The sequence below is a fragment of the Sardina pilchardus genome, chromosome 23 (assembly GCF_963854185.1).
Source record: "Sardina pilchardus chromosome 23, fSarPil1.1, whole genome shotgun sequence".
Classification (NCBI taxonomy): domain Eukaryota; kingdom Metazoa; phylum Chordata; class Actinopteri; order Clupeiformes; family Clupeidae; genus Sardina; species Sardina pilchardus.
In genome coordinates this window covers 10,692,659-10,720,158 of record NC_085016.1, presented here as the reverse complement: position 1 = coordinate 10,720,158, position 27,500 = coordinate 10,692,659, and the positions used below count along the sequence as shown (strand labels likewise).

General features: G+C 44.3%; 3 protein-coding genes across 4 annotated transcripts in view; 2 read left to right on the top strand and 1 right to left on the bottom strand.

The window, feature by feature from the left end:
• The window catches only part of gad1b (glutamate decarboxylase 1b), a 21,752-nt gene extending 13,219 nt beyond the window's left edge, over window positions 1–8,533 (top strand). For both annotated transcript variants that reach the window (XM_062528135.1, XM_062528134.1), the window contains 11 exons: window positions 1,079–1,191; window positions 1,363–1,478; window positions 1,703–1,782; window positions 2,145–2,199; window positions 2,974–3,090; window positions 3,276–3,340; window positions 3,917–3,995; window positions 4,469–4,618; window positions 5,225–5,332; window positions 5,874–5,963; window positions 6,433–8,533. In XM_062528135.1, the coding sequence (XP_062384119.1) occupies window positions 1,079–1,191; window positions 1,363–1,478; window positions 1,703–1,782; window positions 2,145–2,199; window positions 2,974–3,090; window positions 3,276–3,340; window positions 3,917–3,995; window positions 4,469–4,618; window positions 5,225–5,332; window positions 5,874–5,963; window positions 6,433–6,606 (1,147 nt within the window). In that variant the 3' untranslated portion in view covers window positions 6,607–8,533. The remainder of the gene's footprint in view (window positions 1–1,078; window positions 1,192–1,362; window positions 1,479–1,702; window positions 1,783–2,144; window positions 2,200–2,973; window positions 3,091–3,275; window positions 3,341–3,916; window positions 3,996–4,468; window positions 4,619–5,224; window positions 5,333–5,873; window positions 5,964–6,432) is intronic.
• A 3,345-nt stretch (window positions 8,534–11,878) lies between these two features.
• Window positions 11,879–20,341, top strand: gorasp2 (golgi reassembly stacking protein 2). The gene is made up of 10 exons (XM_062528632.1): window positions 11,879–12,039; window positions 12,864–12,944; window positions 13,459–13,662; window positions 13,875–13,961; window positions 14,640–14,770; window positions 15,184–15,316; window positions 16,315–16,438; window positions 16,984–17,070; window positions 17,578–17,706; window positions 18,529–20,341. The coding sequence occupies exons 1-10, from the start codon at window positions 11,977–11,979 to the stop codon at window positions 18,822–18,824; spliced, it is 1,335 nt and encodes a 444-aa protein (XP_062384616.1). The 5' UTR covers window positions 11,879–11,976; the 3' UTR covers window positions 18,825–20,341.
• Window positions 20,342–25,242: 4,901 nt separating this feature from the next.
• tlk1b (tousled-like kinase 1b) overlaps window positions 25,243–27,500 on the bottom strand; it is a 24,932-nt gene continuing 22,674 nt past the window's right edge. Inside the window, exons 17-22 of the mRNA XM_062528631.1 lie at window positions 27,375–27,464; window positions 27,097–27,266; window positions 26,589–26,724; window positions 26,187–26,298; window positions 25,924–26,031; window positions 25,243–25,514 (exon numbers count right to left, since the gene is read on the bottom strand). Of these exons, the coding sequence (XP_062384615.1) occupies window positions 25,350–25,514; window positions 25,924–26,031; window positions 26,187–26,298; window positions 26,589–26,724; window positions 27,097–27,266; window positions 27,375–27,464 (781 nt within the window). The 3' untranslated portion in view covers window positions 25,243–25,349. The remainder of the gene's footprint in view (window positions 25,515–25,923; window positions 26,032–26,186; window positions 26,299–26,588; window positions 26,725–27,096; window positions 27,267–27,374; window positions 27,465–27,500) is intronic.

Sequence of the window (27,500 nt, the reverse complement as noted above, 5' to 3'; positions counted from 1 at the left end):
ATGGAAAAAGCCTTGGCAACACACATACTAAGCCATGGTTCAGACACACACACACACACACACACACACAGACACACACACAACACCCATAGAGACACACACGTGCGTGGACATTGTGCATGCACATCACACTCATTCGTGTATCCTCTTCCTCTCTCCCTCCTTCTCTCTCTCTCTCTCCCTCTCTCTCTCTCTCTCTCCATCCCTTTGTTCTGCTCGCGGTGCTCCTCTCTGTAGTAGCTCAGCGAAATGGATTTCACCCTAAATGGCTCCTTATCTCCCCTGCACACCAGTCTGCTTTCTGTGTTCACGCTGTGCCATGCCAATCCCCCCCCTCACCCCAGCCCACCCCACCCCAGCCCTCCCATTTAGACTGACAGATACTCATCAAGCCATTGTGCCGTTTAATTATCCGGCCCTGATTGACGCAGAGGAGGGCCCTATAGCCAAAGAGCAGCATTTATCGGCCCAATCGGAGGCATTTTTTAATTAGCTCAATTCAAAGAGAATTTATCTGAAATCGAATGATGCATGACAGCGAGGGAGGGTGCCCATGATGGCAGCAAGGATTGAGCATTGTGCTTCATTTCACTGATTTTTCTTCTCTCTCTGTGTGTGTGTGTGTGTGTGTGTGTGTGTGTGTGTGTGAGAGAGTTTAAGAAAGAGATATCAAGAGAGAGAGAGAGAGAGAATAGGGTCTATTTTGTGTCCAATATCAAGTATATGGTGATTATATTCTGTCCCGATTAAATTGTGTGGAGAGTCTTATGCATTCATTGTCATTTTAAAGGACTAATATATTTAGCCACTGACAGACAAGCATGGATGGATAAGAGAGAGAAACTGAAGAGCGCTTACAGAAATGTACATCAATTTAAATGAAATAGTGACACATACAAACCATCACAAATGGTACCTGAGTGGTTCCCAAATATTTGTATTTTAAACATACAGTTCATAAATTGTGAGAAATCTTTGTGTTCTTTAAGTTTTGTCATTTGCCATTGACATTGTTAGCATTGTTGGCTGTTCGACTGATTTTTCCTTATTGCCTTTTGTCCTGTTTCTTTTTGCTCAGGTTCACATATGAGATTGCCCCTGTCTTTGTGCTGATGGAGCAGCTCACTCTGAAGAAGATGAGAGAGATGATTGGCTGGCCAAACGGCGAGGGGGACGGTATTTTCTCACCTGGTGAGTGAGAGAGCACTCAGAGAAATCAGCTACTATTTCTCCAATGTTCAAGTCAGACATTTGAGCTGAAAAGAAAACCTTTCCATGTTTTTTTTCTGTGGTATCCATCTCAGTCAGTGTAGACCCTTTGTTTTGTCTGTGGAATAAAATTACTCCTTTCTTTGACCGTAGGGGGCGCCATATCCAACATGTACAGTGTGATGGTCGCACGTTACAAGTACTTCCCAGATATCAAAACCAAAGGCATGTCTGCCGGACCTCGACTGGTGCTTTTCACCTCAGAACATGTACGTAGCACCTCTTACTTGTCCGGCATCAGGCTGAACTCTCTCTCTCTCTCTCTCTCTCTCTCTCTCTCTCTCTCTCTCTCTCTCTCTCTCTCTCTTCTCTCTCTCTCTCTCTCTCTCTCTCTCTCTCTCTCTCTCTCACACACACACACACACACACACAAACACAAATACACACACATACACAAACACACACTAAGTATGTGTCCATGTGTCCATTACAGAGCCACTATTCCATCACCAAAGCTGGAGCAGCGCTGGGATTCGGCAAGGAAAACGTCATTCTGCTGCGCACAGATGAGAGGTGGGTCTTCACGCATCACTTCCTGCCGAGCTCGCGACCTGTTTACCCGCCCTGCGTTATTCTGGACCGCGCCGTCCCTTCACCATCCATCTGCATGTGCATTCCACTACCTGGCCGATTACGCCCGTCATAATTCGGACGCACTCAGGTGTGCGCTGTGCCAACCTACCCCATACATTAGAAACAAGTCTCAGGTGTGTGGGTTCCTGGCATTGGTTTAATTCTCAACACCGCCGCCTGTTCCCCTCCCCTGGAAGTATTATTCAAACTCATGAAAGGCCTCATAAATCTGATTGGCTATCTGTGGCCCCGTGGCTCCCTGCGCGCTCGTTCACACCGACGGGTTTTATTTCCCTTCCCAGGGGCCGAGTCATCCCCGCCGACCTGGAGGCCAAGATCATCGATGCCAAGCAGAAGGTGGGCACCTCCGTCTGAAATCTCTCTCTCTCTCTCTCTCCCTCTCTCTCTCTCTTTCTCTCTCTTTCTCTCTCACACTTGCTTTTTCCATGGCTGGCAGCCAAAGTGAAGGGGAGAAGAGAAAGAGAGAGGCTGCATGGGAAAATGGAGGGGGGCATTGAGAAATAGCTCAGTTCAGTTAAATTGAGAAGAACGAGAGCAGAGAAGAAAAGAGAAGAGAAGAAAGATAGGAAATACGTTGAGAGTGAGAAAGAGAAAAGGGAGCGCAGAAAGAGAGTGAGAGAGAGAAAGAGAGAGATAGTTAGTTCAGTTAAATTGAGAAGAACGAGAGAGAGAAGAGAAGAGAAGAGAAGAGAAAGGTAGAAAGAAAGAAATACTTTGAGAGCGAGAATGAGAATGAGAAAGAGAGAAGGCAGCGCAGAAAGAGAGAGAGAGAGAGAGGGAGAGAGAGAGAATGTTAGTTGAGGTGACTAGGTTTTGGCAGGAAGCCTGTGGGTTCTTGCAGCTGTCTCCCTGGGGGGAGTTGTAGCCTGGTGCGCAGTGGGTCGATAGCGAAGGCCACGCCAGAGCTCCCTCTAAACTATGTGAAGATTAATTGGACTGACTTCAGGTCTCGTCCAGTCCGACTGCACAGGGGAGACCGGATTTTTGTTTTTAACTTTCTGTTTTTTTTTTTTTTTTTCAGTAACTGGAAGGATAAGTTCCACTGTGTGTTTTTGTGTGTGTGTAATGTATGTCCATGAATGATGCTCTAATTTCTGCATATCCTTTTAGGGTTATCATCCACTCTTTGTGAACGCCACGGGTGGGACCACTGTGTATGGGGCGTTCGACCCCATCAATGAGATTGCTGACGTCTGCGAGAAGTACAACGTTTGGCTGCATGTGGATGTGAGTGACTCTAATCTCGTAATAATACCGCATCTTAATTACTATTAGACTTCATCTACTTTCCATCCATACATGAACATATTGACTTAAAAGCATTTTGTTTCTATAACATGATGTCTCTCTCTCTCTCTCTCGCTCTCTCGCTCTTTCTCTCTCTCTTCTCTCTCTCTCTCTGTTGGCTTCAGGGTGCCTGGGGAGGTGGTCTGTTGATGTCCAGGAAGCACCGTCACAAGCTGAATGGCGTTGAGAGGTAAAAGCATCCCTTCGCCTTATTCTCTAAAGAGAGGCTGTGCAGCACCTGTGTTGATTTAAAACCTCACGGTGTGTCAATCATCTTTGCACACCAAGTCCGCAAATTCGTCCATCAAGAAAAGTTTTCAGACCAGATTTGTTTTGAGGGTTTTTCTATTCACACCTGATCTAATTTCAGTGAACGATGTGTTTGACTACAGTCTTCTGAATTTGATGGACCAGAACAAAACATACAAAAACAAGCAGGAAGCCAAGGCACTAAAGGCACTTTTTGTGATTGTACCGACTTTATTGCCAAAGAGCACCGTCAAATCACCCCACTTTTTCTACCATTTGACACAAAATGACATATTTTCAGTGTGCCAAAGCTGCTACTGTTTGATGAGTATGCCTGCACTTGTCTTGTCCTAACTGGCACAGTGTGTCCTTTAAAGTAGCCCACATTCTCCATGACATTGCTGACGAGGAACCTGCTCACAGCAGAGGCTTCTAATGAACGCGTGGGCCATTTGAGACCCAGCAGGTGACTTGCTCATGTGCTGCTGCTGTGCTGTGCCTCTTGTGTGTCTTGTAGGGCCAACTCTGTCACCTGGAACCCACACAAGATGATGGGCGTGCCACTGCAGTGCTCCGCCATCTTGGTCAGGGAGAAGGTGAGGAAGGAGATGAGCATAATTTAACTATGAGCACATGCACACGTGCGCGTACACACACACGCACGCACACACATACACGCACGCACGCACACACACACACACACACTAGAATACACAAGAATGGCTTACAACAAAGCACATCTTATTAAACTCAGCAGTCGGCTAATCCCTCCTTTTTTGGACACACACACACTCTCTCTCTCTCTCATTCACACACACACACACACACACACACACACACACACACACACAAAGACACAAGCAGACACACACACACACACACACACACACACACACTTCTCTCTCTCTCTCTCTATCTATCTCTCTCTCACTCACACACACACACACACAAAGACACAGACATATTCACATTCACATTCACACACATACACACACACACACACCCCTGTATACCTCACACACTCTTCTCCTCCTGTGGACTAACACTCTTCCCCGCTGTCTTTTTCCAGGGCATCCTGGCAGGCTGTAACTCCATGTGTGCCGGATACCTGTTCCAGCCTGACAAGCAGTACGACGTCAGCTATGACACCGGAGACAAGGCCATCCAGTGCGGACGCCACGTGGACATCTTCAAGTTCTGGCTCATGTGGAAGGCCAAGGTCAGAGATTCTGCTAGTCATACAGAGATAGTTGTCGTGGTTCAATTTCTCTCAATTACTTTAAAGGTATACTATGCAAAGTTTTTCAGTTAATCAATTCGTTCCATACTGTTATATATGATATATATGAAAGCTCTGCAGAGACATATGCAAGCATAAAACGAGCGAAAACGAAAAGTGAAAGCGAAACCGGCGATGAAATCATAGTATACCTTTAAATAAGTTCTTGCATAGGCCTCCATATTTACAGGGTAGATGGGAAGCATGACACAAGACTTTTTTCAGAGTATGAAATATTTGCTAAGCCTAAACATCTTTTCTAGTTAAGAAATATTACCTTGGGGTATTGAACATTTCTAAAAGATATAATGCATATTGAAGATAATGATCGAACCATCAAAAATTCTATGTATTTCAAACTTTGAATGTTGTCTTATAAAAGTATTTTATGAACTAGACCATCAAGATTTTAAAGAGAAAAATGTTTGAGCATCGTGAGCATCTTAAATGTGCAGCTCATTTTTTGTATGCCTGTCTGAGAGGTGATATTATTGGAAAAGATGTTAAGAGTTTGATGACTGGTATGGATTGGTTGTCCGCCTACAGGGAACAATAGGATTTGAGCAGCACATCGACAAGTGCTTGGAGCTCTCCGACTACCTCTACAACAAGATCAAGAACCGCGATGGCTACGTAATGGTGTTTGAGGGGGAGGTGAGAGAACGGAACGTCGCCTCCGATTCCCACCCACAAGCCTCTCTGTTTGGGGAAGATAACACACACACACACACACACACACACACACACACACACACACACACACACACACACACACACAGACTGTGGTCATGGATCAGGCTGTCCATGGCGATGACCGTCGCATATAAAGCAGGGTTCATTCAGTTGAATCGCCAGCCGAGTGTGTGTGTGTATCTGTGTGTGTGTGTGTGTGTGTGTGTGTGTGTGTGTCTGTGTGTGTGTGTGTGTGTGTGTGTGTGTGTGTGTGTGTGTGTGTGTGTGTGTGTGTGTGTGTGGTGTGTCTGTGTAAAGGTTACAAACACGTGGTAGATCCGAGAGTTGAAGGTGAGGGTTGGGTGGTCTGGTCCGCTGAATTTGGGGAGGTCAAACAACACCCCAGCATATTAATCTCACCCTATCTCTCTTTGTCCATCTCTCTCTCTCTCTCTCTCTCTCTCTCTCTCTCTCTCTCTCTCCCTCTCTCTCTCTCTCTCTCTCTCTCTCTCTGTCTCTGCAGCCCCAGCACACAAATGTGTGTTTCTGGTACCTTCCGCCCGGCATGAGAGGCATGCCAGAAGGCGATGAGAAGAGGGAGAGACTTCACAAGGTACAGTTGCCATAGCAACCATCAACGACAAGCCGCAACTACAGCCCCACTACAGCCTGTGTAACCTGGCAACACGGAATGAAAATTCCAATCCTGAAATATGACACAGTGTGAACAGTCACTCCTCCATGACTAACCTGCTCTTGTCATCTTAACGGAGGCAATGATACTAATTTAAGACGCGTTTTGGCTATTATCCACACGAACAGGCAGCTTTCTAAATCCTTTACATTTGCTGGAGATGAATACTGAATGAAGTGCCACACATTGATGATCTTATGCTTTAAACGTGACTGATGAATCAGCGGCTTAAAGAGCGCTTCAAAACAAAAAGTTGCTTGCCAGCCATCATTTCTGTTCCCATAGCCTAAGTGACTGACATAAGTAGGCCATAATGGATACATCTCATGCCATTAACCGTTGAAGAAGAGCTGAAGCTTTATCTGTCCCCCTGTGTGTCTTCCAATAGGTTGCGCCCAAGATCAAAGCCATGATGATGGAGTGTGGCAGCACCATGGTGGGCTACCAGCCCCAGGGAGACAAGGTCAACTTCTTCCGCATGGTCATCTCCAACCACGCCGCCACCCACTCCGACATCGACTTCCTCATCGACGAGATCGAGAGGCTGGGAGTTGACCTGTGAGAGTGCTGCTGGCGCCCTCCAGTGGCCGCAGGTTGGAAGCCCAACTATTTGGAGGAAGGGGGGAAAAGAACTGAGTTACGACTTGTCCTGTCTAAACTCCCCCCCCCTTCAACGGCCCAACTGGTTTCCACATAGAGATTATACTCAAGCTATTACCTGACAGTATCCCACCTCCGACCCCCCCTTCCTCTTCGCTTTCTCCCCAACGGCGCGGGTTGATGATGTAATCAGATGTTGTGTGCTGTCGTCTCCTGTATGCTCTCAGTGCGTCCTGTACGTTATCTCTTTCTCTCTTTGTCAGTAGGTATTTAGCTGTATGTGATAATTACAATATAGAGTCCTGGCCTCCACAGGACCCTTTCCAAGACGGAGGGAAAGCCCCTTTTCCAGCATCTGTGATGTTGTGTCTGACCATAGTAGAAATTCAGTACTAACTCAATAATGAGATTCTATTTAAATTAATATATAAATAAATAAATTATACTGGTGCTTTATGTTTGTACATACGGATAAATTATAAGACAAGGTGCACCGCCTTCATTTAATGCAGTTCCTCTTTTCCAAAGCCCATGAGTGTTTAAGTAGTGCAGTTTGTGTTGTAAAACAGTGGTAATGTACTGTATACTCAGCGCTGTACTCTATCGCCATGTTTCCAGAACTTTCCACTCTCGTGTAGACTGTGTGAAGTCCTGACGCATTGCCTTTGTGAGAGATACATATAATATATAATATAATATATATATATCTATATATGTAATAGTTTTCCACTATGTTTCAAATGTTTATTCTATTATGAGCTTATAGTTGTATAGAGGTAAACCTATAGGTCTATGAAAGATATATGAAAAATTGCCAAAAAAATTTATATAATGACATATTAATAGTGTTTGAGAGTCCAGTATTTTATTCCATTTGTAATGTATCTTTTAAACTATGTAATCAAATGCGTTTTAAATAATGTTTATGGTACCGTAGTGAATTTGTGAGCCAAAGACACAAACAACTAGACATGCATCAATCCGCTGCCCATCCTAAACCAATGGGTACATTTATGTAAATTAATATATATTATGGATCTTATGCACATAATGATAACTCTATGATGCACTCCCTAAATCTCAGTGCAATTGAATCGTGTTGTGTACCTGTTGTGTGTCATATGTTACTCTCTTTCTGTGTCTGTGTGTATGTACTGTATGTGTGTGTGTGTGTGTGTGTGTGTGTGTGTGTGTGTGTGTGTGTGTGTGTGTGTGTGTGTGTGCAGATGTTTGAATGAGTGTGAATGTGTGTGTGCAACTCTGTGTGTGTGTGCGTGTGTGTTTGTGGGTGAGTAACTTTGAATGTTCCCAAGACCTTGGGACAGGGTTGTTTGCGGCGTTGTCGTGCGATGCTAGACTCAGGCAGTGTCGTCTCTGCCCTTTTTCTTTCTTTAGTGAAAAGCACAAAGTGGGTTGGCCTAATGGGAGGCTGAGGAATGTAATGTTCCCGTGAAGTGAGAACGGACTGTGTACATAGACAATAATCACATAAACAAGAAGACATATTTATCATTTATTTAATGAACATACTTATACTTACCTTCGGTGAGGAAGGCATTTTAACGTGAGGTACTTACTTATTCAACACAAATGTCTGAATTTCAAGTCTGATCGTTTGCACAGCGTCCTTTCCGCCCATTCTCCTCCATTGTAAATGGACTTTATGCCGGGAGGAAGTGACGTCGTATATACCGTATTTTCTGGACCAGAAAAAGCAAAGCTGCACAATAAGCTATGTCACTGTCTGTGTATTCAGTGGAATGAAAGCTGTGTGTCCTATGGGTGATGGTCCTACTTGTGTAACGATAGGCACTTTAGCATACAATCACGCCATGTTCAAACTGTTATTGTTATATGTTATAAAACCTCTATTAAAAACACTGATGGATGTCCTTGTCTTTGTTTCGTCACTGATCTTGTCTTGACTCAGACTCAGACTGTATAAAAGCTTAATTGCTCTTATGTTTCTCAGTCCCACTCACAGATTGTTGTTGTCGGCCATCTTGTGCACATAATATAGTAATAGTGACTTTTATCTTTTAAGCTGTGCAGACACCATGGAAATAGAAGGGAACCCCAAGGAGAGTCTGTTGATTGGCTATGTCTGAACCCAAAAGTCCCAGAAGCCCTTTGGTCATCAACTCCCATTACACTGTTTAATCACCAAGGAGAAGAATTCAGCTGACCTCCAGCTGACATTATGTGTGTGTGTGTGTGTGTGTGTGTGTGTGTGTGTGTGTGTGTGTGTGTCCACATGGGTGCGCATGTGCACATTATTGTTTTTTGTTTTGTGTCAGGGCAAAAATCTAAATATGACAAGATTGGATATTTAAAAACATGAAGAACTGAAGGATGCAACCCTCTAAGGTCGATTCACACTCAACTTAGTAATACCACATGACATGGAACAGAGTTTTTTTAAGAGGGATCATGACTGTGCTGAAAAGCCTACATATATAAACGGATTAAAGTATAAATTATTATGTTGATAAGGATAATAACGACAATGATGATGATGATAATAATGTCTATACTCGCCTGTTCTGAGGCATAATTACAGGCTAATTTGGAAGCAGGTGTTTCAGACATTGAGTAATAATGACAACATAATGAAGGAGTCTGATTGTCTAACCCAGGGATCACACACTGTCACTCACTCACACCCTCCACACACACACACACACGCACACACATGCACACATAAACACGTATGCACAGAGAGAGAATACATACACACATACACAAATGTGCATGCAGAGAGAGAGAAAGAGGGGGGGGGGGAGAAAGGCTGGAACAAACAGATGCTGCCATTATGGCCAATGAGCTGTATCTGAGTCTGGCAAAAACATGGCACAAGTATACAAACTCACACACACACACACACACACACACACACACACACACACACACACACACACACACACACACACACACATCCAAATCCAGACAGACATTCAGGGAAACAATTCAATCTGCCCAGGAGCTATCTGTGAACCTATGACTGATATCCACTAAACACAAAAGACATTAGTCTGTGGCGCTACATGACAAGTCAATGCCACTGTGCTGAAGTCAATTGGTGTGATGTAACCTTTAGTCATATGAACAAATCATTTGAGGAAGGGCTAACGTTTTACAAGGTCAACAATGGGTACTGTATGTGTGGATGTGAGTGATGTAAAACATGGCTGCACAACACTGCTGGCAAATAAGACTAGGCCTACAACACACGGACTCGGACACGACATTGAAGTTAAACCGAAGTTGAAAGGATAAGATGACAGATTGAAGAATCGAAGAATCATAATGTGGACTCACCCAGTAATATTGTGATTGTGTGACTTCTTGAAGCCTGTGCATGCGAAACTTGCAAACATTCCCCTCTAGTGGTCACCAAGAAAAGCATGTGGGCTAAAATAATCTAAAATCTTTTCTGAGCCGAAGCCATAGCCTATGACTGATATCCAAAACATTTGTCCTCCTCAATATTTATTGATTATTTCTCATTTTCCTACAAATCAACAACCACACAATAGGTTAATTTAGACAACTAAATCACGACTTTATAGAGTATTCAAGATACAGCTGATTGTTTAACAATTATTTTGAAGTGATTAGTTCAACCATTGCCATACTGAGAAATGTTCACACATTGGAATATAAAGTCCCCAGTGGAAATGTTATAAAACATAATAAAATTCATACAAAATCAAAAACTAGAATAACAGGGTTGGAAAAGTCATACCCCTGACTTAATAGGCCTACTTTGTAGAGCTTCCTTTTGCTTTCATTACAGCTCAATCTGATTGGATATGTCTCTGTTATAGCTTTGCACACCTAGATTGGGGAATATTTGCCCAATCTTCCATGCAGAATTGTTAAAATTCAGTCAAATTCTGTAGGGAATGGCGATGGACTGCTCTCTTCAAGTCAATCCACAGATTTTCTATAGAATTTAAGTCATGGCTCTGACTTTGCCACTCAAGGATAACCATCCTATCCTTAAGCCACTGCTTTGTTCTTTTGGCAGTATTGTCGTGTATTGACTTAAAGAGAGCAGTCCATCGCTGTTCCCTATGCTACAGAATTTGACTGAATTTTAACAAATCTGTATGGAAAATTGAGTCATAATAGAGACATATCCAAACAGATTGATGGCTGTAATGAAAGCAAAAGGAAGCTCTACAAAGCTTTTTCATTATGTTGATGTTGTTCAGCTAAATTTGTAAATAAAACTGGAAAAAGATTATTATTATTATTATTATTATTATTATTATTATTTAATGGGTTTGATTTCAGGCTGTAAGACAAAAAAAAACTACTCCAAAAGGGTATGATGACTTTCTATAGGCACTGCATGTAAGCTAGCACATGGAAAACAACTTCAATACAGTGTCACATATCAATGTAAAGCACTTATTTTCACTATATTTACATATTCCATGTTTCAAATCATTTATAGCTGGGCGACGTCTATCCTATCACATGTAATCTCTGGTGGAGTGGCATTTGGGGTGGCCAATTGGATTCTGGAGGTGGCTTGTGCCACCCTGTGCCCCACATCTGGCTCTGCTCCTGAAAGTTTCATAGTGATTTGCTTTCCATTCACAATTATTTGCATAGCCTAATATATATATATATATATATATATTCAAAATATATGTAAATATTCGAAATTGGCCTAAAATTTAAAATATATTTTAATATTTGTTCTTCTGTATGCCCATTTCTGTAGCCTACATTTTTGTTCTGTAGGCTATGCATATAGGCCTATACAAAATTGTATTTCACAATATTTTTTTTTAAATAGGCTACATGTAAATATTAGAAATTGGTCCCGCAAATATATTTTTGACACATAAAATATATTTTAGAAATTTATGTCAACATTTATTATGACAGATCCTGGAACTGGCGGAGGTCTGCGCTCGTGGAGTGCTTTTTTAGTTTGTGCGCACGTGAACAACTCGCAGAAGTCCAGCATGTAGGCTATCACCGTCTGCCAAATTTGCACAGCGATAGGCCTTCATGACTTCAAATTTCGTGATAATTCCGAGAAAAAATCGTATTATAACAACAACTCTCTTATCCATTTCATTCTGACAGAAAAATCTCCCTTACCTGCCAAACCAAACGCTACACCTGCGCGCCCTACGCAAATGCGCTGCTATCCCGACATGCTCTCTTCCTCGACTGCCACGTAACAGCGCAAGTGTCTCTGCATCCATCCCACCGGAAAAAAAATCTTGGCCGACGTGTCGTACGCTCAGCCGCTAGCCCGCTAACACCGGGGAAATATAGTTTTATCACCGGTAAATCGAAGCGGATAGCCATGGGGGGAGCCCAGAGCGTAGAGATTCCAGGCGGAGGCTCGGAGGGATACCATGTCCTCAGGGTACGTATTTCTGAATTCTGTCATGCATTTCATAGAGAAGCGTTTGGAGTTAGCATCAGATTCTCTGCTCTACGCTATGCTCTGCGCTGACAGGGAGAGACGCAAATGAAGACCGAGGACGTAGTTGTGGCCCAGTCGTGCTATTTAGCATGCTAAGGCAATGTTTGCTTAGTGCAGATACCTGGGTGACGTTACACCTTTTGATTAATTATCATAGCACGAAATACTGCATGCTCACCCATTGAAACATACATCATTAGTTGATATTCTGAAATTGCAATGAAGCTTAAATGGAAGTATAATTTTAGCAATGCTATCCAGAAAGAGGCAGCTAACAACCTAACATTAGCTGTGAGCCAATGCTATCTGACTGTGCTCCACTGTGGAGTCGTGAGGCAGATGAACATGGATTATCTCATTGTGACAGTGATTATCTCAAGGATAGTCTGCTTCCTGATACAGTGATGGCCACTTTGTATGGGAGATATAATCATTTGAACTTCCATTGCAACAACTTAATGACGTTTAAGCTAGCCATTACGCTCCTCTTCTCTTCATGATAAGTAATGGGTGGCTAGCTGACTGTCTACATTGTGTTTGAATCGCTGTTACGTTCAGTTTTGAGTTTGAGTTAGTGTTTTACGCTATGTCTTATGTATTCGTGTGAGTATAATATAACATAAGTGTCCGATTAGATGTAACGTTAACGTATCCTTCTGTTCAAGGCTGGCGCTGCAATGTATCAACAAGGGATGCGTCAGTGTATGCCTAACCATAACTCAGTAATTTATAGCTGGACGACGTGTGTCTGTTTTCTTCTGCAGGTTCAGGAGAATTCGCCTGGCCACCGAGCAGGGCTGGAGCCCTTCTTTGACTTCATCGTTTCCATCAACAATACAAGGCTGGTGAGTTCATTTTCAGTCTTGACAGAGTAGGCCTAGTATGGGGTTGTGTAGCATTGGTGGTGTAGTGTTCTCTAGATGGGCTAATTAATGCACCCCTCCCTTGGTCGACATGAGATGAGATAGTACACTGTAGCTTCCATCCTAGTTGGTGTGTCCATGAGCTGACACAATGTGAGTGTTGTTATGTATTTGCAACTGTCAAAATAGAAAAGACTTCCAATTATTCAGCTGAAGCAGACTTAATGTCACTGTCACAGACCTTTGATATGAACCAAGTCCAAATAGAAAAGACTTCAAATTATTTAGCAATTATTCAAGTGGACTTTGAACCGAGTCACAGATTTACGTATGAACCGAGTGTGTTTTCCATAAGCCATATGTATACTTTGTTGATGTAAATGAGGTTATTACAGGAGCTGTAACATGGCCCTCATAGTCCTCTGTGTAGATGAGGTTAACATTTTGTTCACCAAATGTGAGCTAATAGTTACCTCACACCCTTTGTGAAATGCAGAACAAAGACAACGACACACTGAAGGACCTCCTGAAGGCTAACGTGGAGAAGCCAGTGAAGATGTTAGTGTACAGCAGCAAGACGCTGGAGCTGAGGGAAACCACGGTCACCCCTAGCAACATGTGGGGAGGTCAGGGGCTTCTAGGTGTCAGCATTCGCTTCTGCAGCTTCGAGGGAGCCAATGAGAACGTCTGGCATGTCTTGGTGAGTCACAAGGGGAACCAATAGCAATGCTTCTTACTATGAGTGGGTTAATGTTATGACACTTGTGTTTTGAAAGTCTGATAAGGCTCAGTGCCAAACAGGATACAGATATCAAGTAGATGTTCAACTGGAATATAGCTGATAGTCTCTCTAGTTGCGGATCCCTTGCTGTCTGTATGTCTTACTGTCTGTGCCTTATTTATTTGCCACAGGAAGTGGAGCCTAATTCTCCTGCTGCTTTAGCTGGTTTGAGGCCGCACACAGACTACATCATTGGGGCAGACACGGTCATGAATGAGGTAGGTGACTTGCTGTCTTCCTGAAATTTACATATGGTGTGTGTGTGTATGTGTGTGAGTGTGTGTGTGTGTGTGTGTGTGTGCCTGCTGTCTGACTGTGTTCTAAAAATATGCTTTTTAGTTCCGGGAGGCAAGGGAAATAATATTCCAGAGATCCTGACTCACATAATTTTTATACAAAAAGAAAGGGAAAAAATCAACACCTCTACCTGTCTGTCCAGTCAGGCTGGAAGGCCGAGCTAAAACAGACCACTGCTGATAAGCACCATCTCTCTGCTGCAGTATCTAATCTCTGAGGAGGTCATGCCAACCCTCTGTAGAGGCCACAGGTTGCCCAGGCCTGCAGGCACACTCAGATCAGCTCTAGTGACACAGTGGGCAACGTCTGCAGACGTTGTTGTTGCATTGCGAGACCTCATCCAGTGATCTGTTGTTCGTCTATAATGTGCCTTTTTGTCATCTATAATGTGCCTTTTCGTCAGTAACAGAGCAGTATATGTTGCCCTGTAGTGATTTGTGCTATTAGTCCAAGGGAAGCCTTTTGTGAATAGAGCTGACGATTACTGTGGTATACAAGTGCTTTGTGCATTGCTTACTGTGCACGGTACAGAAAGACATGTTATGTGTGACTGGATTGCAGTGCTTCTCTTCTCACCGCTCTGTCTGTCTGTCTGTCAGTCTGAGGACCTGTTCTCGCTGATCGAGACCCACGAGGGCAAGGGACTGAAGCTCTACGTCTACAACACCGACACGGACAACTGCCGAGAGGTGGTCATCACTCCCAACAGTGCCTGGGGTGGAGAGGGCAGGTATGAAAGTGTGTGTGTGTGTGTGTGTGTGTGTGTGTGTGTGTGTGTGTGTGTGAGAGAGTGTGTGTGTGTGTGAGAGAGAGAGTGTGTGTGAAGTCAGATTTGACAGACTCTTTGATCCCAAGCCATAAGGACTAGCAATGTTGTTTGGAAATCAAACCTGTGTACAAGTGTGTTTGTTTACCTGCTTGAATGCATAAGAGAGACTCAGAGAGAGTGAGAAGGGAAGACCTATGTTAAGTCTTATCCCTTATCCTACTACTTTGCTGGTTGTATGTGAGAGAGGGACAGTGTTGTATTGTTAATATCTACTGAGTCCTACTGTCAAACTGAGAGGGTGCAAAGGTTTGTGTGTGCATATGTGCGTGTGTTGTTATGTGCTTACCCATGCTCTTGCCTCTGTGTCTCTGCAGCCTGGGCTGTGGTATAGGCTACGGCTACCTGCACAGAATCCCCACACGGCCCTTCGAAGAGGGCAAAAAGATCAGCTTCCCAGGTCACGTCCCCACCGAACCATCGAGCCCGTTGAAGGACGGCTTCACGGAGGTGTGTGTGTGTGTCTGTGCATGTACTGTTTGAAGAATAGAGAACTGAGATTTTTTTGTGTTTTTTTTTCTTTATTTTTTTTTTTCTTGATCCTTGGAAAGCAGTTACAACATCTGCAGTCACTTACTCACTGTCTCGCCTTTCCACAAAAGACAATCGTCTTTTGTGAGATGTTTGCAAATAATTTTGTTCAGCAGAACAGATCGCTGAGTGTTCTGTGATATGAATAGCTTTTCAAACAGCCCCATCACTACTCTCCACATAACGATGCATACCTCTTGCCCGTGTATAGGAGATATCCCTCCCAAGAGACTGCACCATCTGCCTCCCATTTGATTTCTGTCCTCATACACCCCACTCTCTCTCTCCTCTCTGTTTCTACCACTCCTTTTGTTTCCTCTTCCTGAGCCACAAACTGAAGACTACGCCTGTGTCTCAAACCGCATACTAGCACACTTCAAATTTTTAGTTCAAGTATGTAGTGCAGATATTGAGACATAGGGTGCCTCTCATTCAGCGTTTATACGTCTTCTCTCACTCCTCGGGCCTCACTGATCTACATAAAGAATGATGGGGCGGCAACAATGCGATAGTCTATCCAGTGTTAGCTATAGATCAGTGGGAACGCCCCTCGAGGATCGAGGATCGAAGAGGCATGATGAGAAGCACCTCTATACTAGCCATCAAAATGTAATGTAATGAAACGTGGGCGTAGTGCAAGTAAGCGCTCAGTGCACACTTGCAGTGTACTCATGGAAGTATGTGGATTGAGACACAGTTTGAGAGAACAAAAGGGGAGCAGGATCCCCACTATCTTGAATACAGAATATAGAGCTGTTACTAAATGAACACTGTGATAACATTACCACACTTTATGATTGGATTGAATCAATGTAAAATGAATGTAAAGTCTGCACTGATGATGACTGATCATGAAGCTCAAAGTTCTACTCCTCCTTCTCACCCATCATTCTAATTCTGACTTCTCTGGTCGTCAGGTGCAGCTCTCGGCTGTGAGCCCTCCCCCAGCCGCTGCTCCCGCCCCTACCGGCCTAGAGGATAGCCTCGCTGGCCTGTCACTCGCCTCGGCCACGCCCACCATGCCCAGTGAACTGCACACAGGTACACCCCCAACGCCTGGCGTCTAATCAGCCGCTGATAGTACAAGAAACATTATTCTGGAGGAAGATAGTGCTGTGCTATTGTAATGGGAGATGAGGCCAAGTGTAATGTGTTCTGGACAGTAGTACAGCTATTCAGCTTCAATGTCTATAGACCGTAATCTCCTATTTACTATTAGACGTGGCATACTGTACACATTGATTTTGCTAAATTTCTCCAGCTACAAGATTAATAGACGGGGACAGTTAATATGGTATTAATATGGTTTTGTTTCTTGTAACTTGATGAGTTGAGGTTCCAGATGTGTTCTGTGTAATTTAAATAGTAGAATTTGGAGTGCAGCCATTAAATCCTTGTTTAGAAAGTTGTGAGTTCCATCTTGGACCCTTGTAAACCAAACCTTAAAGCCTCACATCACAGTTGCCTGAGCTGCTAACCACCATATTATTGGGTAAAAAGCTGCTGGTGATACTTTAAATCCTTGTTTTGTCAGTCAAACAGTTTCAGACATGTTTTTTGTTTGTGTGTGTGTGTGTGTTTCACAGGTGTGCCTACTGTACCCTTGCTACCCACCCAAGTCGGCCCCTCCCTGGCCTCTGTGCCAGGGGTGAACCCTGCCACTACGCTACCAGGTGGGCATCCAGCCTTTAAGCCGTCACTGTTCCCCTCCTCATCACTCATCTCGCCACATCTGCTCTGCTAATGGGCACACTGCACACGTGTGTGGGGCAAATGGGATTATCTCAGCCACGCCATTAATTAAGGATGGCATCCATTTTGATTAAGAGTAATTGAGTGTCATCATAATGTTAATGAAGATCCGATTTGGTGGTGTGTGTGTGTGTGTGTGTGTGTGTGTGTGTGTGTGTGTGTGTGTGTGTGTGTGTGTGTGTGTGTGTGTGTGTGTGTGTGTGTGTGTGTGTGTGTGTGTGTGTGTGTGTGTGTGTGTGTGTGTGTGTGTGTGTGTGTGTGTGTGTGTTGCACTTGTCATGTTAGCACGTGTCTCTCAGCTGTGTTTTGTGTGTAAATATTCCTGCATTGACTATTTGTGTGCATGTTCACCTCTCTTTCTTGTATGTGTATGCTATCACCTGTGTCCTAATTGTAATTTGTGTGTGTGTGTGTGTGTGCGTACACAGGCCTCATGCCATTACCTGCAGGCCTGCCGCCCCTTCCAAACCTCCCGAACCTGCCCAACCTGAACATACCGCTACCTGACCTGAGTGGCGTCTCATTACCGGGCCTCAGTGGCCTCCCTCCAGTCGGCGGTGAGCCCCCTACACACACACACACACACACACACACACACACACACACACACACATACTGTACATACTCACGCTCAGCTATGTCACTGCAAACACACCAGCCACTCAGTTACATGAAGTAAACAAATGTCATTGCTATTACTGTGGGTTGCTCAATAACACAAATGTGTACACACACACACACACACTCTCATGCTCACGCTCAGCTATGTCACTGCAAACACACCAGCCACTCAGTGACATGAAGTAAACAAATGTCATTGCTATTACTGTGGGTTGCTCAATAACACAAATGTGTACACACACACACACACACACTCTCATGCTCACGCTCAGCTATGTCACTGCAAACACACCAGCCACTCAGTTACATGAAGTAAACTCGTCATTGCTATTACTGTGGGTTGCTCAATAACACATGTGCGCACACACACACACACACACACAGACACAGGCACACAACCTTCCACAGACTCTCACACACATTAGTCTTACTGACAGCTTGACACACTCCCAGCACCCCACCCTTAACAGCGGTTTGTGCCATTTGCAAATGCCAAAGGAATGGAGCGTGTCAGGACTGTCGTAATCGAGCAGCAATGGCACCAGCGCTCCTAGTGGCCAGTGTAGGCAGAGCACAACAGTGACGCTGCTGTGGTGGACAGCAGAGCCATATAGATACAACTCTATATCTATATGGCTCTGGTGGACGGCACAGAGCTGTTCTAGAATCTTTGGTACAGAGGTAGAGTTATCAAAGTGACTGCTCACAGAATGAACTGAATTGACTGTGTGTGTGTGTGTGTGTGTTTGTGTTGGCAGGTTTCCCCCCACTTGCCGCCCTAGCCCCTCTCCCCCCTCTTAACCTCCCTGGCATGGCCCCCCTCCCTATGCCCACCATGTTACCCACCTCCCTGTCCTCCACGTTACCAACCATGCCTGCTGTCGGCCTGCCGCCCGCCGTCATCCTGGACGCCACCCCGGCACCCAGCGCGGCGCCAGAGGTTACCATGACGACGGAGGCCGCGGCTCCGGCTGCCCCCGCGCCCGTCGTCACGGAGACGGCAGTCGCCGCGGCTACGACAGAAGACGCCCCACCCGCCGCAGAGTCATCATAACAAAGTGCTGTTTTTGTTTTGTTCGTTGGTTTCACTATTCCATGATATTTTTTTTTTTGCGGTTATGCGCACATACTCTCTCTCTCTCTCTCTCTCTCACTCTGTCTATCTCTCTCTCTCACTCTGTCCATCTCTCTCTCTCTCTCACTCTGTCTCTCTCTCTCTCACTCTGTCTCTCTCACTCTCTCACTCTCTCTCTCTCTATCTCTCTCTCTCTCTCTCTCTCTCTCTCTCTTGCAATTTCTCCTTGTTACACTCTCTCAATTGTATTTATTTGGCCCTGGAAAAGTAGTGGGCTCCAGACACACACGGAGAGAGAGACTAGCCCCGCCTGCTGGACGCAGGGCCCACTCTCTGAAGGACGCAGAGATGAGGTGAAGGATTCATGAATGGACAGCATAATGAGTGTACGAAAAGCAGGAACTGGACAAAAAAAAACAAACAAAAAGACTACCATGCAGATAAATGTAAAACGGCCCCCTCATAAGTGACCTGCATAGCCTTGATTTCTCTCTTCTTTACTGTGCGCCTCGCCTCCACCACATATTTCATATTTCTGTTCTGCCATTTATGTTTTGGTTTATGTTTCTTTCTTTTTTTTTTTTTTTAATTGCTTTGGAATCGATAAATAATTTTCTCTATGTATTTTTAGTTATGCCTCGTGATTGTATTTTATTTCCCCCCCTTCTTATCTCAGAGAATCATTATATTGCATTTTTGCACCATTTTTTTTTTTGCTTAATTCATTTGGGTCTGATTTTTTTTTCTTTTTTTTTTTTTTCTATAATTATCCCCCCTCGTGTACAGTCCCATCATGGCGCTCCACTCCCTCCGTTCAGTCGTGGGTACTCGGAGTGGTCACTCGATAATTCCACGGGGACTTGGGGTCACCTGCTGACGGGCAGCGGGATCGTCGGGGCGGGTTGCCGGGGGGCTGGGCTGGGCTGTGTGAGGAGGAGGCGCCGTGGGTTCAAAGGGAGAGGTGTCAAAAACGATGGTTCTTTTCCCCCCCGTACACACGAGCAATAAACTACACCGGATTTTACACTAAACCGACTGCCCTCTGTTTTGAATGGTGGTGTGCTAATTAGTCGAGATCGATCGATTGAGATCAGAAGTTGTTAAGAGAAGACTTGATGTTGACAGTGGTCAAAAACAAAGCATGGGTTTTCTCAAACTTCACGGTCACTGCACAAGGTTTTTTCCGAAAGAAGTTTAATCAACTCAAATAGAAGGTAGTGTGTACAGAATGTGCACAGGTGGCCTCTCTTCCATAAAATCACACACAGCAGGATGTAATGGCCTTTTGTGAGGACATTAAGTAAAGGATACAACAACACCCGAAAATACATAGTACACAAGACCTACATCTTCAGGGATGTGAGATCTAGCAATGCCTGGTCAGAAATCTGGAGGTGTTTCGATCGGTTTGAAAATCTTTGGTAAGTGACCAAATGGACATTTTCACAAGAGCAAGGAGGATGCAACAAACAATAAAATGACCATGAACTATACAACACAGTGATGAGTTGGTTCACTTTGTGTGTGTGTGTGTGTTTCAGCAGTCGCATGTCACAAGTATGTGTGTGTGTGTGTGTGTATGTAAGCTAGTGCCATTCTTTTAATGATCATTTGAATGGCATTGAACTACTTTGTAGAGAGAGATTGCTTGTGTTTGTGTACAGCTAGAAAGACATCCACATCAATGCATCAGGACTTGATCAGGGGTGTGTACAAAGTAGTAATTTGTATCTAGGTTTGCCACTAAACCACCTATCATAGCTGGGTACTCATCATTACTGCTTTTAGTAGGTGTGGTAAACATGGTCTTGAGCAAATCAGCCCCTGATTCCAAGTAGGTGGTTTAGTGGTACACCTGATCATGTAACAGCCCGGGGGCTTCGGTCTTCTATTAAAAGGTTTACTACCTCCTCAGAGTTAACTTACACAGATCTGCCACCTACTTGGAATGTACTCTAGGTGGCAGGCACACAAATTTATGGTGTAGGGGTGCAACTCATGATCATAATTGGAATTCAGAGAATGAGCAAATGATCTGGGTGCAACTCGGGATCATGTTAGAATTCAGTGAATGAGCAAATGATGTAGGAGGGTTCCCTCATGAAGAACATGACTTCATGGAGGTAATAATGGGTTCTCTTATATGTCACATGACAGCTAAGTGACAGTTTGCCTCAGGTTTGTGTCATATGATCTCTATGTCTGTCTGTGCCTCGGGACAGCAGTGTCTCCCACCAACCTTGACTATGGCATCTTTTCTTTAGAAACTCCCTCCCCCGTCCTGCCCCCATTGGCTTTGCCCATGTGAAGCCTCCACACTGTACAAAGGAGATTGGTCAGAGCGTATGTTCATTCTTATCGTCATCGTGACATGTCATGATCTTTCTAAGTAAAACAGATTTTATATTTGTTTGAGTATTTTCTTTGGCATACTACTCAGTAATATTCTTGATAGAGGTGTTCAATGTTATAGTATGTTACAGTATTGTCTTGGTACATTGTTCAGAAGGATACATGTCTTTACCAGCAGGGGGCAACAAAGTAAACACTGCTTTCCTCAGTCCATCCACTGACTAACTAACCTATGATAGTTTATGAAAATAGACTTTTTTTGCTCTAAACTCTAAAAAACTAACTAAACTAAAAACTTGGCAACATTTGTAATTGATCCCATTCCCTTGGTAAAGATTTAAAAGAGAGGGATTCCATTTCTGTAATATCTGTGAATCAGATTCTCCATTACATTCTTTCAACTAAGAGAAAATATTTAATATACAGGGTAAGGACATAAATACCCCTTTCCCCCATTGTCTGTAGTATTCATGGCTTTCATCAGGCCCCTTTCCACAGGTGTATAAAATTAAGTATCTAGATTATGAATGCACACAACATGGTGCTTGATTAATTCTGTGAAAAGGGATCTGATGAAACCCGTGAATATTTAGAAGAAGGATGATCTAGTCCCCTCAACCCTCCACATCCAACTGTCCACAGAAGGCCTCATAGAATCAGCTCAGTCTTTTGTACACAAACATGAGGATGTCTGATAAGGATAAGGATGTTATGATCAACAGATGGAGAGGCTATTGTAATTCACACTCATTCCCTGGTCATTGACCATCTGCTGTCTCTATGCTCTACAGAGACTGTGATCTCCAAAAAGGTCATTAAATAATTTTCTCAAGACTTATACTAATTTTACTGTCATCCCAAATGCCAAACAAACTCCTGTCAATACATAACATAACCAAAACCACTGTCCCTATTGCTCCACAGTATGACCCTATTCAACACTGTGATCCCAACCCAGGGGTTTTCCATGGTCTGGTGACAAACCTGGGTAAGTTCATTCAAAGTGTAACGTTTGTAATAGAAGAGCTACATGGCCTCACTTTCCTAACAAAACCATGCCATAGGGCTCTTTTTGTAGGAGGTTTACAACTTATACTTTGAGTGAACTTACCCAGGTATGTCACTATACCACATATTTGGAATATCCCCCAGGACTCTGACCTTGATCCTATACTGTATATAACCCCAACCCTGGCTCATGCCACCAAAAACATTGAACTGTGCAAACTGTCCCAACTACATATTTAGGAGTGAATGAGTGAGTGAGTGAGTGCTGTAAAATGGATTTAAAATAATTCTACACCTTAGTATTTCCTTGAGCACAGAGCAGTCTCACTCCCAACTCGCATATGGATAGTCGACAGGATTGGTTCCTTAGGTTTGTGACATAAAATATGCTGGCAGCAAGAAACTGCCTTCATAATGCCTGCCTTATTTTCATAATTTGTCTTTGCCCGTCACATAGAGATGGTATGCTATGCTTAACTACACATAACCCACACATTTTAACATCCTCATTTTAGTTCAGTTGGGAGCAGTGATATTCACCATCATTTGGGAAATTTCACACGGTAGACTGTGTAGAAAGGAGTGGGTAGTCGTTATTCTTTATCCAATTAGCAGAATGTGAATGCTGTCAGTTGTTTCCACACCCTAGTCTAACATGCACAGCTACTTTAAAATTCACAATCCCTGGAATTAGCCAAGGAATCTTCCCATGTGCCATTGGCCGTTATATCGTGCAGGAATACAGCAAGTTAACTCAATTTCCCAATTAGAGAAGTCAGATCACATTGCCGATTAGATCACAGCACCACAGACCAGCCTCCAGTCCTGATAACATATCTACATGGGAAGAAAATGAGGTGCCACATCTGTGGGGAATGTTAGAACAGGTTGAACAGTGACTAACCAGAAGTTGACTTAGAGTCAGAAGTACACCTCCTTAAAAAGGCATAAGGTTTTTTTTTTTTTTTTGTAGGAGAATGAAACCCTATAGGGCTTCTCTATTAAGAGGTTTACAACTTGATGAGTTAACTTCGTCACTACACCACATGCTAGCTTGGAATTCCCCCAGTGACACATCATATTCATCCTTCCAGAAACATTTCATCAGACTGTCAATCTGAGGACACACATGAGACAGTGGGCCATCCAGAATAGCTAGGGGTGTCATTCCTTGTTACCATAGCAACAGATGACTCAGCTATTTGCCAGCCAGCAACATCCATTCCATTATATTCTTGACACAAATATCCGTAATATTTAAGTGATTACATACACACACACACACACACACACACGGATGACAGAACAACGCAGACACAAAAATGTTTTAGCCTTTTTTGACGTTTATTACTGTTTTTTGGCTACATTCTCTACAATTCCAGCAGCATTTTAGACAGTCCAACTGTTTCTGAACGGGAGCGGGGATACAAGACAGGGATTACAGACAGTCTGCAATCTGCCAGAGCATGAAACCAAAAATCAGGAGGGGAGAGAAAAAAAATTAACACAGGCAGACCCCTCACGTTCTCACCAGGAACACTACTGGAACGTTATCCCTTTAAACAAATACATCCACTCAGCAATTTATTGATTTCATTCATCCTTTATCCCGCCCTCCCCACTTTAGCATTTCATCCAACCACACATATATCGCTTCATTCATTCATCCATTCATCCATCCATCCATCCATCCATCCATCCATTCACATATTTTTCTCTGTCATCCAGTCATCTTTTCATTCTTTCATCTGTCCTTCCACACATTTGTGGGGTGGAGTGTGGCGGCTGATTGTTTAGGCAGCCTCTGCATTGGTTCCAGTCCTAGCTGCAAGGGGGGGGGGGGGTGTGTGTGTGTGTGTGTGGCAGGGGTGGCAAAGGCTGCCTAGCAACATGAGCATGAGGAGAGCATGTCCGAGTGTGTGGAAGCTGTGGTGGTACGATTACTGGGGCGGGGTCCGGCCCACCAGTTGTTCAATCAGAACTCGTATCCAAAAAAAAAAGGAAAGGAAAATACTACATAGACACACACACACGGACAAATACACTGACATACTCTCACCCACCAATCCACACACACACACACACACACACACACACACACACACACACACACACACACTTCAGCGTTTTCCTCTGCATGCTGTGATCTAGTAATTGAAATAATTAAATTGAACTTTTTTTTTTTTTTAACAAACTGTACAGCTTGTACCTGAAGCTTGGACAGCTTCTGAATTAAAATTAAAAGCAACATAAAATAGCAGCAAAACATCAAACCATTTCTGGAAAGAACAATAAAAAAATTCAAGAGAGAGAGAGAAAAAAAAATATGGGTGTGTTAGTCCTGCACTGTTTAATTCTGCTGACAAACACACACACTCTTCACTTACACAAAAGAGAGATCCAAATTTCAACAGTCCTGCACCAACACTCACTGTGACACCCTTCCTCACACACACACACAAACACAGTACAGGCGTGCCATACCCCACATTTGGTTAGGTTGTGTTCTGCAGGGTACTGCAGTTAGGGATGGCACACTTGCAGGTCTTTCACGCGTACAAACACACACAGGCACACATTCACTCACTCTCACACACACACACACACACACACACACACACCTCGTCAGGGAGCCGCATGCGGTAGTGCCTCTGAGAATCCCAGCGTTAAAGCTTCTCACTGCTGCCACGGCAGCTGTAACCATGGCAATAGCATTCCAGTCGTGCTGCCACGTGAGCGCCACACCCGCTCACATGAGGGGGGCGATCTCATCTCCGGATCTCCAAGTCCCGTCCTCACTCCTCAGCACGAGAATCTCTCCTCTGTGCTCTCTCCACGCCCCTCCCCACGCACAGCCTCTCATCCAGCAACAGAGTGCAACTTGACAAAAACAAAAACAAAAACAAAAAAACAAAAACACAACAGCGGCCATGGCTGGTCAGGTGACCGCAGGTGTGTGTGGGGTGAGGGTGTTATTCCTTTTCCGAGTTCCTGCCAAGCAGCCAATCCCCCCCCTCCCCCCGTTCCCTCCCTCCCTCCCTCTATCAGACATCAAATCGCATCACATCTCAGGGACAGGCGTTAGGGGGCATGGTTGGACAGATGACGTGTCAAGTCAGGTCGATCAGCCAATCTGGCGGTTGCTCAGTAGGAGATGATGCCTGAGGAGGCGGGGCTAGAGGGCGGGGCTTGCAGGTTGCCCGACGAATTGGAGCGCCGCATGTGGGGCAGCAGGTACGAGTCACTGCACAGCTGCTGCACGTCGAAGCGGTCCTCCTTCCTGTAGGCCAGGCAGCGCCGGATAAACGCCTGAGGACACACACACACACACACACACACACACACACACACACACACACACACACACACACACACACACACACACACACACACACACACACACACACACACACACACACACACACACACACACACACACACACACACACACACACACACACGGTCAAATCAAATGCAACGTCTCGGCTGGGATGGGATGGGAAAATAAGAGCCAACATCTTTTAGGGGTGTGTATTAGGGAACAGGGTAGACTGGAGACAGTTGTAACATGTTTTGCTGCCTAAGGTATGGATATGCCAATTCTTCTGTGTCTGTGTGTGTGTGTGTGTGTGTGTGTGTGTGTGTGTGTGTGTGTGTGTGTGTGTGTGTGTGTGTGTGTGTGTGTGTGTGTGTGTGTGTGTGTGTGTGTTCGACTCACCTTGGCCTCGTTGCTGGCGACGGGTTTGACAGGGAACTGCACCTCAGTGGCTTTGAGGATGGTGTTCTCCTGAAGTATGTCCTGCTGAGACTGGTTGTGTCCAAACGGCTGCACACACACACACACACACACACACACACACACACACACACGAGAGAGATAGAGAGTAAATATACAAGCGAAAGATCTAGTTTTTCTAGAGGTTATGCTGTGTATGTGTGTGTGTGTGTGTGTGTGTGTGTGTGTGTTTGCCGGTGTATTACCTTGCGGCCGTACAGACACTGGAAGAATATGACTCCCACAGACCAAACGTCTACTTTATTGGAGATCTTTGGAGGTTCTTTTCCCACGACAAAACACTCTGGAGGCAGGTACCTGTGCAACGTAAACATGAGAGTTCAGGTAATGAAATACAGGCACATTTAAGACATCAACTAGAAATAAATGCAAACTTCCAATCAAACTCTCTATCAAAAAGCAGATTTACATATTTACCATGTAAAATGTACTATGTAAATAGTAAATACCGCTATTCATGAAACATCAGAACAATTGAGCAGATCTATACATACAGAAAACTCTGCAGTAACTTCTGTACATATCTATCTATACATACAATATTTTATACATATATATTTTTTTTCCCCCCAGATCTTCTCTCTCACCAGTATGTTCCGGCCCCTTGTGAAGTGAGGTCCATCCCATCCACGCCGTAATTGTCGTCATCCATGATCTTGGACAGGCCAAAGTCTGTGATCTTAATCTCACCACAGGCTGTCCCGTCCACCAACAGGATGTTGCCTACCACACACACACACACACACACACACACACACACACACACACACACACACACACACACACCTTTAAGTTCAGGTCACACGGCTGCATACAGCGAAGCGCGCCAACACAGTAACAGCATTCTCAAAACAATACATTAGAACAGGTTCATCAGGCTGGGTGGCACTGATGAGGTTTGCTCCCCTTGACTTAAGATCACTGTTCATGTGCATCTGTGCATACATAGCGCATTCATGCAGGTCATTATGGGCAGATTAGAACACACTACCTCTGTGAGTAACTGGTCTAGTGTGTGTGTGTGTGTGTGTGTGTGTGTGTGTGTGTGTGTGTGTGTGTGTGTGTGTGTGTGTGCCCGTGCGCGTGTGTGTGTACCTGGCTTAAGGTCGTAGTGGATGATGGGCGGTTTGATCTCATTGAGGTACTTGAGCGCGTTGATGATCTGCATGATGATGGAGCGCGCCTCCTTCTCAGACATCAGCTTGTGCTGCTTCAGGTAGAAGTCGAGATCGTTCCCCTCGCAGAACTCAAGAACCGTGCAGAACCTGACCCATCAAAACCAGACATGAGAAATGAGAAACATGCACTTGTGTACACATACTTATGGATGTAATCACATGAAACGCACATATTTGTTAGGAAGAGAGACTCACGTGTCTGTGTCCAAGGAAAAATAATCATACAATTTGACTATTCTGGGATGGTCCAGTTGCTTGTGGATCCTGTACTCTCGACAGGCATGTCTGCAAATGCAGAGAAGTAGGGAGGTGTTTAGCACA